General features: G+C 36.6%; 1 protein-coding gene and 1 pseudogene across 1 annotated transcript in view; both read left to right on the top strand.

Annotated features, from left to right (window-relative positions):
• The window catches only part of CORIN (corin, serine peptidase), a 201,746-nt gene that overhangs the window by 134,427 nt on the left and 55,623 nt on the right, over positions 1 to 11,696 (top strand). The window contains exons 9-12 of the mRNA XM_039845302.1: positions 2,018 to 2,154; positions 7,602 to 7,770; positions 8,977 to 9,087; positions 10,864 to 10,980. Of these exons, the coding sequence (XP_039701236.1) occupies positions 2,018 to 2,154; positions 7,602 to 7,770; positions 8,977 to 9,087; positions 10,864 to 10,980 (534 nt within the window). The remainder of the gene's footprint in view (positions 1 to 2,017; positions 2,155 to 7,601; positions 7,771 to 8,976; positions 9,088 to 10,863; positions 10,981 to 11,696) is intronic.
• Positions 2,743 to 2,861, top strand: LOC120588554 (uncharacterized; annotated as a pseudogene).

Below are 11,696 nucleotides of genomic sequence, written 5' to 3'. Positions count from 1 at the left end.
TCAACAGCTAGATGCTGCATTGAAACAGATCAGAGACTAAAGTGTTTTTATATAAAATATCCTAAAATTGAGAGGTGGCTTTTCATTTATTTTGTTTGGGTGAGGATTTTTGTTTTTATTTTTAAAGCTTTATGAGTATAAAGGTCAACTTTCTTGAAAAGGACATTTTTAATAGGAAAAATATTTCACCCTCATGATTCTTAACTTTTATGACACAGCAGATGCGAAGCCTGTTGTTTGTTTATGGTTCCTCTAAATCTGAAGATAGTCAATTGTTTTAAATCCAGGGATTGGTGGATTTGGTCTTAAATACCCTCAATTTACTTACCAGTGATTTGATTAGTTATTTCAACTGAATCGGTTGGTGGTTTGTCCATTATTGTATTAGCCTGCTTGAACAGACTTCGTGACTTAGGGAGCAGAAATTTATTTTTCACAGTTATGGAGGCTGCAAAGTCCAAGATCAAGGTCCAACAGTTCTCAGTTTCTGGTGAGAATTTTCTTCCTGGCTTGTAGGCAGCAGTGCTCTTCCTGTGTGCTCACATGACCTATTTAGAGAAAGAGAGGGAGAGTCAGCAAGAGAAAAGGGAAAATGGAGAGAGAGGGAGTTCAAGTGAGAGAGGGATAAAGATAGAATAGATTTTTTCTTTTGCTTCTGTGGACTGTGAGCCTCTGGGGTCGGTAAAGGATCTCAGGATGGATGGGAGAAAACTTGCTCCAAAAGCCATTGACTGGGCAGCTACTGGGAAGATCATACTCCCAAACTGGAAGGTTATTGCTAACTCCCTGAAATCCTGGAATGAGACACCCACCTCCAGGTTGGCTACTCCACCTGAGAATCCACCTGCTATAGACTGGGCTTAATGCAAGGCCAGTGTAGCGAAGGCTGGCTTGGTAGATGACTTTGAGAAAAAGTTTAATGCCCTAAAGTTTCCTGTGTCAGAGGATAGATATAGTGTTTGATGGATGCTGAAAAAGAACATGTGAAAAGTTGTGCCGAATTTTTATCTCTCTCTAAGACCAGGGAACTAGCCCTATTGGATTAGGGCCTCATCCTTATGACTTCTTTCAACTGACATCACCTATTTGCAGGCCCTGACTCCAAATATAGTCATGGCAGAGGTTAGGGCTTCAACATGAACATTGGGAGGACACAAACATCAGTCCATAACAAATATATGTTCAGATTTCAAGTTGTTTTGTATTTATGCAATAGATAAAAAGGAAAAATTGGCCTCAAGAATATGTTGTAGGATCTGCATCCAAAACAGAACCTTATGCAATTGTGTTCTAATTGTTTTTTAATGGTTACGTGACCAGCAATAGTTACTATAAGAAAAGCTGTGTTTTACTGCCTGTAGAAGTTGCCAAGGCTTTCTAAGAGCTCATGATTGCTAACCACATTTGAGATTCCTCTGGTCGGTTTGCCAGGTAGACCAACTTTTCTTCCATCTGAAGGGTTAGAATGCTTACTTGTCATAACTTTTGAAAGGCAGTATATCATAGTAATAATTCAGGTCAGTGTTTTCCCAAACTGGTGTTTCACAGTACTCTAGTGTTGCAAAATGCTTGAGGAAAAAGTAAGTTTGAGAAATGCTGACTGTCAGAGCTACTTCTTAGATAGTTTCAATACATATTTGTGTCTTAAAGTTTCTAAGAAATGCTATAGTTAAAAAAAGACAGTAATTTTGCTTAACTTGATATTTCCTCAAAATTATTTGTTCATATACACCTTCACCTTTATTTACATATTTATTTATTCATTCATGGATTTTCTATTTTGCAGAATATCTAGCATCCTATAGAACTTCAGTTGTGTCACCCATATTTTCAGAAATGTTTTTCACTAAGATTTTTTTTTGTAATTTGTAATTCTCTCTTTGGGAAAACCTGTGGCAGATGGTTTTACATGGAAAACATTTTTATAGGATGTATATTTACATTAGGAGAAAATATTGTGCAAAGCACCCACACTAGGGAATTTTAAAATATGTCCAATTTGTGGGAATTGTGGTAGGATCTCTTGTTCCTCTCCCAGTTATGGCCGATGTTGTGGCATCACTCCAGTTCTGCACGTGCCTCTGCCCAGGTGATGGGCCAACACTGGCTTCTTCATTATGTCCCTCCATTGCACGAAGCATTGCACTTTCCACAGTAAGAGCTTTGTGCTGCGTTTGTTGAAATGGAATGTGAAGCACTGGATTTGAATACAGTCTTGAATGGGTCCAAATCTAATGCTATTTTCCTTGAACTGTGACTTGCCTTTATCCACAAAAATTCAGATTTTGTGAATGATTATGTTCTGATCATCCATATGACAGGACAATGTTTATTTTGTATCCTCTACTATGCTTGGGAAATAATTGTCTGTTACAGCGGCTCTTTGGGTATCTGGGGCTCCTTCCTGACTTTCTCCCCCAACTAATTTTGTTGTGCTTATCGGTCTCTTCCTAAGTATTGGTAGAAGGAACAGACTTCCAACCACCTGGAACAATTTTAGCGATATAGTGAAGATTTTTGAAAATTAGGAAAAGTTTTCTTTCGAAAATTCCTAGCCCTATGACATTAGGCAGACGACTTCTCCATCCCTGGTTTTCCTTGCTATCAAGCCTGGCTGAACAGCAGCACTTCCTGGAAGCCTCAAATGTAGGGATGCTAATTCAGGTGGTTTCCAAAAAGATGTTTCCAGGGAGGCAAATAAATACTTCCATCAAAATATTTTCATCAAAATAATAAAAAGAAGTCTATGGCCATGCCACCCTAAATGAGTCCGATCTTGTCCGATCTCAGAAGCTAAGCAGGGTTGAGCCTGGTTAGTACTTGGATGGGAGACCACCTAGGAAGACCAGGCACTGTAGGCGTAAAAAATAAAAAATAAATAATTAAAAAAAATAATAAAAAGAAAAATATTTCATTCCACACTAAAGGAAGGAAGAAGGAAGAAGATTCAGATGTCTGGGATTTTTACTTCTGTTTACTGGCAATCTGCTCACGCTGCACCAGTGGAACTATTAATATTCTTGAATTTCTGTTATATGTGAAGCATGTTCTGGGTACTTAGTAAATATAAAGACTGTTAAGACACGATTTATATCTTTATGAGGCTTTTAGTCTAATCAGGGAAATGACATATAAACATAGAGATCATTGAACATGGCATTTTAAAAAAGTATGGTAGGAGAGATGTCACTGGTAGGTCCCATGAGCTGGGAAGAGAGCAGAGTCACGAGGAGTGGGATTGATGTGGAGAAAAATGATGGAAAATATGGGATTAAAACTAGGGCTTGGACTGAAGTGATGTTTGGATACTCTGGCAGAGTGGTTCTCAGTTGGGACACTTTTGCCTCCTGGGGGACATTTTTCAATGTATGGAGACATATTTGATTGTCGTATTTAATCTGTGGGGATCAGGGGCAGTGCTACTGGCATTAGTGATGTGAGGCCAGGGATGCTGCTAAACATCTTACAGTGTACACGTTAGTCCCTCCCACAACAAAGAATTACACCATCCAAACTGTCAGCCCTACTGCTTTTGAGAAATGCTCCTTTAGGGCTAGAAGTTAACAGTCAAAAGAACGTAGGGAGGCAAGAAGCCTGGCTTCATTTCACAGCTCTGCTATTAAAGAGCTGGGCAACTATGGGCAAAGCATTGAAACTCTCTGGTCATCTTAAAATGAGAGGATTTATGGGTAGCAATTGAACACTCATATTTGAATCTTGAATTGAGGCAACACATTTGTGTTTATAGACTCATAGAGACTGAGCAAATTAAGTGAAACCCTAGATAAAAGGTTTTCTGTTCCTTAGGTTTCGCCCTTAATTTAATGATAATTTTAAGAAACAGCAGTTTATAGTGTGAGATGCCAAACTGAAATAAATATTCACATGCATATACTTCAGAAGTAACATTTTATATCAAGGTCTCATGAAGAAAAAAGACCTGTATCTAGAAAAACTTCACCTTCGGTCATGCAAAATTATGCTTGTGTTGAGCAAGAAAATCACAGCAAGTAGCTTTTGAAATTTTTGATTTGTTGGCCCCAAATTGTGCTGACAACATTTCTTTTCAGTTCAAATAAACATTTATTCCAATAAAAGGAGGCACTGTGATCTTTGCTATTTGCTGTGTATTTCTGGCTGTGCAGTGCCTTTGGTTAAGGTTTTGTGTGTTTACTGGTCACAGAGTCTTTAGGGAGCTAACGAGTTGTTTTTCAAATGCAGCTAATTTTGTCTCTAACCTCTGAGAATGGCTTCTAACCAAATAAGCCATAATAGTGGAAAGTTGAACCTGTACCTGTGTGAATAATGAGGAATTTTCGTTAATGTGTGAGTCATCCTCATTACGAACTCATTTAATGAATGACAACATTAATTTAAAAATATTTCCAATGAGGTATCTTCGTATGAATTAGTGGGGATTTTAGAGTGACCTCACAGAGGACATGTGAATGTTTGGAAGTTTTTATGTGTTCTCAGGTTAATCAGATTCTGAAAGGCATGTTTGATTCCCCAATTCTACAATAAATAAATAAATAAATAAATAAATAAATAAATAAATAAATAAATAAATAAAGTGTATAGCTTAAGAAAATTAGTCCGTATGATTTTAAATTTGCCACCTCTCCATCCCACCCTAACCTTTGGGGAAATGCAAGTACTTTTGCACTAATGGTCAGGTTGAGAACTCTGATTTTTGGTGATTCTAGCATACTGCTTCAAAACTTCCTGTAGGATTAATGTACACTGAAATAAAACAAAACAAAAATCAAATAGATCGTTTATAACTTCCCAAGGAAATGTAAATATCTTGATACACACATTCCCCGACTCTGCTCAGCAGGCTAGAGCACCAATGTCATCGTAACTCTTTTTCACTCAGCTCACATGTGCGCAGTAGTCCCAGCCAGCAGTAGGGTGCAGGGCGGGGAGTTAGTGCCCTCTGCTGAACAGAAAAAAATAGTACTGTCGAGGTGAAAACTAGGACCTCTTTTTAGTTCTTATATTTTTTTTCCCCTATGATGGTCATTCTTGTTCGAAAATTAAACAGCCTCGGGGAAATTTTAAAAAGTACTTACAAGTTTCTGCATGTGCGTAAGTGTGACTATATGTGTGTGTGTTGTGTTTGTGTGTGTGCACATACAGGCACGCTTAATGAAGGTGCTAAACAGATGATCTCTAAGGCCCATTTCATTTTTAAAATGATGTGATTCTAAAAGTATTTAAGTAACCTCTTTTTAGAAGAGTAGGACCAGTTGCATGAATACAGGCTTCTGCCTGAAGAGCAATAATCGGCTGGAATTCAAAAGACTTATTTCTCACTTCTTTCCTTTGTTCTTGCTAGTCCCTCTACCTGAAGCATGGTGAAGTTTTCACTCCATCCATACTACCAAAGTTCTGCCCATCTTCCATGATCCCTCTCCAGATCTAAGAATCTATTTTTGCACTTAATTCATTTTAAATAAGGGAAAAGATAATACATTTAAGAAATCTAGTTTCTATTCAATTGAGGTTTTTTTACATATATTAATTTTAAACATTTTTACATCTTTATTGAGGTATAATTTACATACCATAAATTTACTCACTGACTTTTAATAAATTTATAGAGTTGGGCAACCATGACCACAATCCACTTCTAGAACTTTTCATCTCCCCCCAAATTTCTCTCCCACGTATTTCCAACCAGTTCCCAGATAACTACGTCTACCTTTCTAGCTAACCACTGCTATGATTTCTGTCTCTATAAGTTTGCCTTTTGGGGGAATTTCATAAGTGGGTCACCCAATATGTAGCCTTTGTATTTGGTTTCTCACTTAGCGCAATGTTTTTGAGTTTCATCTATGTTGTCACATGTATCAGTAGTTCGATACTTTTAATTGCCGAATAGTAGTCTATTATGTGAGTATACTACATTTTGCTTATCCATTTGCCAGTTGTTGAGTGTCTGGATTGTTTCTAGTTTCTGGCTACTGTGAATAATGCTGCTGTGAACATTCACATACAAGTCTCTGTGTAGATATGTGTTTCATTTCTCTTGGGTAAATTTCTAAGAGTGGAATTCATGAATCATGTGGTGAGGTTATGGTTAACTTTATAAGAAACTGCCAAACTGCTTTCCAAGGTGGTGTTATTATTTTAAATCCCGACCAGCAATGTATGAGCTCCAGTTTCTCAAAATCTTTGCCAATACTTGTATTCTCTGTTTTTTTTTTTTTTTTTTTTATTGTAGCCATTTTGGGGGTATATAACAACAGTATCTTACTGTGGTTTTAATATGGTTTTTCTTAATGACTAATTATACTGAGCACCTTTTCATGGACTTATTAGCCGTTTGTATGCATTCTGTGAAGACTTTCTATTTAAGTCTTTTATCTATGAGAAATTGGGTTTCCAAAATTATTATTGAGTGTAAGAGTTCTATATATACTCTGGATATAAGTCTTTTATCAGATACATGATTTGCAAGTATTTTTTTTTCCAGTGTATGCCTTGTCTTATATTCTTAATAGTATTTTTAGAAGCACAAATATTTTTAACTTTGTGAGGTCCATTGATTAATTTTTCTTTCATGGCTTGTGCTTTTGTTGTCATATCTGGGAATTCTTTGCTTAACCCCAAGGTCACAAACATATTTTTCCCCTATTTTTTCTTCTAGAAGCTTTATAATTTTGGTTCTTATACTTGTCTATGATCCATTTTGAGATCATTTTTGTGTATGTTTGGAGGTAAAAGTCAGAGTTCAGTTTTGCACATTTGAAATCCAATTGTCCCATCACCACTTGTTGAAGAGCATACTTTTCCCATTAAATTGCCTGGACATCTTATGCATTATTTTATTAATCTCTTCTTCCAATATCTTTTAAGTAACTGATCATATCTTAATTTCACAGAGCAGTTCACAGACTCATAGATTTTAACTAACACACTCAAATTCCCATAGCTAGTAAATGGCAGAACCAGGATAAGAGTTCTGGTTTGCCCAAGTACAAGACTTATCTTCTTATTAAAATTTCCTTGCAAGTTTTTTATTCCAACATTAAACCATAAACTTCCTGAGGTTCCATATCACTTATTCTTATCTTGCCACCACAACCTAGGACAATAGTTGCTTATTTAAGGGTCATGTTATTAAACACTCAATTGACTTAAATGATAATGTTTGTGTCAAAGTAAATAATGACTCTATAATATAAATAATTTTTTCTCTCAGTTAAATTTATGCTTATCATTGACAATACTAGACTTTCATTATAAAAAAGACATTTCTAGAAAATAACTACTCACCATCTATTAAAATCATTGATTCTTTATGAACATGAACTTCATTAGGAACTTTAATGAATTAAGAATGTCTTTTCTCATATTTGACTATAAAGGAGCTTTCAGGTGACATAGAGTAAAAGTCAGATAAAGACTTAGAAAGTAATAAAAGCTTTGGCTTGGGAGCCAGTGTGTCCTAGTACTGGTTCTGCAGTAACTTGTTATGTGACCTTGAGCAAGTCATTGCATCTCTCTACACCAGTTTCTTCACCTGTAAAACAATAGACGTGGACCAGGTTATCATTATGGTTTCTCTCTATCGATATACTTTTGTTAAATAAAGTGTTACTATAACGCCCTGTTCCGTTCTAATGACACACAAGTGGCTTCTCTCATTTGCAGATTGCAGTGAAAATCTATTTCACTGTCACACAGGCAAGTGTCTTAATTATAGCCTTGTGTGTGATGGATATGATGACTGTGGGGACCTGAGTGATGAGCAAAACTGTGGTAAGTAGCATTGTTTTCCTATATGTTTTCATTTAAAATCACAAAATTTATAATCTAGAACTTATAGCTTGTTTGTTAATGTAATTAGCAGGTTAAATTACAAAATGGTTGGCTTCTTACTTTTTAGAAAATGGAAGTTTTTTCAATTACTAGTCTTAACCATGTTTAATGTGTAAATGTAATACTTTTTACATAAACAGTCATACTAAGGACACGCTAAAGAATTGGAGTGAAAGATAAGTACAGGTTGTCAATATGTTAATATTTTCTCTCTGCAAATGTTCTGTTTCTTCCCTGCTTCTTCTGGTCGCTCATGTTTAGATTTTGAGCCCTTGAGCAAAACTTTGCAGACAGATATATTGTCTGCATCTTGATCCCCTTATTAAATGTAACCAAAATCCCTCCTTTATTACCAAGTGATACAGAGATGACTTCCGTAGTAGTGACACGTAGGTTTAAGGTGACACGTTTATCTGATGTACAAAGCTGATCTTATCTTTTAAGAACGAACCTACCTTATAAAGAGTCATGTTCAGCTCTGAATGCCATCTCGTGAATTTAAGCCAGCAAAATTCCTCTTGCTTATTTACCTTTTTGACTTTGAGATTAGCATTAAGATATTTAGGTAAGACATTATTGTGTAGCATAGGAACTTTGTAATACGAATGAAAGGATAAGCTGGGATGATGAGGGGCACTGGACTAATGATGTGAGATAGTATTTAGCATTAGAGAACATCAAAAGGAATGTTGGCAAAGCATCAGTAGTATGATTGAGGAACGCTCCAGAGTGGCAAGTGTCAGAAACCATGATAAAGTTGTCACGAATACGTCAAATCAGCTACCTACCTTGTGAAATCAAAATCAGAGTTCTGTTTATTTGAGCCAGTGTAAAAATCACCAACTTTTCATAAGGAAAGAAAACAATGATGAGACAAAACAAAAAACAACAACAGAACAAACTATGGGTCCTGAGAAAGCTGGGCAATTCTTTTTCTTCTGAAAAATAGGTAGGTTATGGTGATGGTGGTTAGTGGGCCACAGGCTTGGGTGGGAGGTGAATTGTGCCAGACTCATCATAGAAAAGTTGTTGAAGGTGTGGGAACAATTGGAACAGACTCTCTTCAATTAGAATCATGAGCCAGACAGGTCTAAGTGTTTGTCATGCTGGTTCTCCACATCCTCAGGGACTTTTTCTTTTGTCCAGATTGCAATCTCACAAAAGAGCATCGCTGCGGAGATGGACGCTGCATTATGATGGAGTGGGTGTGTGACGGTGACCATGACTGTGTGGATAAGTCTGACGAGGTCAATTGCTGTGAGTGCCCTGAGGATTTTTATTTTGCTTCCCCCTCCCACTTCTTGCTTGTTTAAACCAATATACTCAATGTTCACTAAAACATTGAAAGGGAAAGATTTTTATGCTTTGGCCATCACCTAGAAAGATAATTGAGTGGTGCGAGGACAATAACAATGTCGTGTATTTGATTTCCACATGTTTCTCACTAGAACTCTAAGCTTCATTTGGCCAGTTTGGCCAAGCAGGTGTCTATTTTCTCTCTCCTTGTTCCCCGCGTCTCCTTTCTGCATCTGTAATTTTGTCAAAGGGGATGTTCTTGTCACAAAGGCTGGGGGACTTTTTGTTTGCGAACAATATATGAGTGGTTTACCTTCGTAGCAGGAGCCTCCAAACATGTTCTCTGACACCATTTGTGGGAGAACATGGGAAGAATTTCTAGACAGAAGAGATCTTTTAATGTTTATAGACTTAAACAAAGAATGTGACAATAATTACAATTTTATAGCTTATTGTATTCTGAGTGAGTGAACAGTCTTCAGGTAGCTGTTACACTATCTAGGGAATAATAAAATGATTGAATAGAAGCAGCTAGGTGTTAAAAGAGAGTAATAGTAACCTGAAAGAGTTCACATGATGCATTTTATGCATTTGAATAAATTAAACTTTTAATGCCATCTTTCACTGTTCAATAAAAGTAGACAAAGTTGATACATAAGACACCGATTATATAATTTGCCTATAATTTGAGGCAAAAATAGAAATGCAGTTTGTATGTTTTTTATTTTGACTTAAGAAAAGTCATATAAATTAACAAATGTAATGCCCGGCTTTCTCCTTCCCTGAATTGAATTCGAACTGGAGTATCTCCTGAGTCCTTGCTTAGTGGAACACAGCCGACCAGAGCAAACCATATCTTGACTATCATCTTGGGAAAGTGAGGACATGATGCTCAAGTATAATGATTCTGATGTTAAGCCTCGATCCAAGAACAGGGAGTTGCAATGTTCAACAGTAATTCATTGAAGGCTGAGGTCATATGATACATGGTTTCTGATGCTCTAAAGGGCGGGAGGGATAGAATTTAGACAATTTGTGAGAATTGGAAGGTTAAAGGCCACTAGACCATCCCTTTCCAAGGTCAAATGTCATAGCAAGTTTGAAATAAAGTGTTCATTTTGTGTTAGCTACTGTGCAAGTTCTTTCATTTGTATCATTTCGTTGGCTCATTAGGTCAGGTTGCATGGAATTAAATGCTCGGGCTGGGAGTCAGAGAAATGTGCCTGCACGTTCTGGCCCTGCTTTTTAATAGCCATGTGACTTTAATAGCCATGAGACACCAATCAACTCTCTAAGTTTCAGGTTCTTTATTCTTAACCGGGTTTGTAATATCTACTTTGCAAGTTTGTTATGAGGATATGACATTATATACATAATACTTTCAGCACAGTTATTACCATATAGTAAGCCTTTACTAAATTGTGCCTTTTATTTTAGTATTATCACTACCTCCATCATTACTACTATCTCCTATCCTGAAGTTATCAAAAAAAAAATGTTAATTTTCAGTAAATGCTATTTAATAAGGCATGAGAAATTTTAGAAAGAAAACTTTCCGTTTCAAAAACACTTGGAATTTAAAAAATCAATGATACATTCGTTTCTTCACGCAGAGCATTCAGGTTTTCAGGATACTTCACTTCTGGGTGATGCCAGATAAACCAGAACCATTTATATGATCTGCAGACTGAAAGAAGTACTAATAAATAACATGAAAATCATTTGTGCTTTTTCTAGCCTGCCACAGCCAGGGTCTGATGGAATGCGGAAATGGACAGTGCATCCCCAGCTCTTTCCAGTGTGACGGAGACGAGGACTGTAAGGACAGAAGTGACGAGGAAGGCTGCAGTGGCAGTGAGTGTGCGCTACAGCCCTGAAACGTTCCTGGTTGGTGGGCCTTTCCTTGGCAACGAAGCAAAAGTTGGAAGTTGCCAAATGCTTAAGCAGGACTCCCATACAGATCATTCCAGGTTGCCTAAAACAGTGGTCCTCACGGCACTGGTGAGCCAGAAAACCCTCTCTTGTCACAAATACAATTCTCAAGCAACTTATACTGAAAAATCACTCCTAACTGTGAAGAGTAGAGGTTAAACACTTAATCGGCGTGGAAGGATTCAGTTAACTGCTTGATGGGGGAAGGCAACACCATAATAAAGAGAAAAGTTCAGAATGTAATATTTGATTTAATTAGATTAGATTCCAATGAGAAGAAATTGACTTCTGAAATTAAGTGTAACAGCTTCCTAAAATAACTATGTGTAGAGAAGAGGCTTATGCCTCACATTACCAAGCAATGTACTTAAATTGCTGTTCATAATGATATTCCTAATTAGAGCATAAACTAGCATCCTTTTTTTCATTTAATGCTCAGTGCCTGGCTTGTCACATGGGAGGCACTTTATATGTACTGAAATAACGACTGCATGTTGTCTTTAAAAAATTTCTTTAAGAGACTAAACTCATAGAAATTAGCCAGGCTTACCTTGCAAAAACGGTTTAACTCTGCTGACCAAAAAAAAAAAAAAAAAAAAAAAAAAAAAAAAAAAAAAAAAAAAAAAAAAAAAAAAAAA

The sequence above is a fragment of the Pteropus medius genome, unplaced genomic scaffold (assembly GCF_902729225.1).
Source record: "Pteropus medius unplaced genomic scaffold, Ma_sr-lr_union100, whole genome shotgun sequence".
Taxonomy (NCBI): domain Eukaryota; kingdom Metazoa; phylum Chordata; class Mammalia; order Chiroptera; family Pteropodidae; genus Pteropus; species Pteropus medius.
The sequence above is the reverse complement of the archived record's forward strand: the minus strand, read 5'-3'. Positions and strand labels throughout refer to the sequence as shown.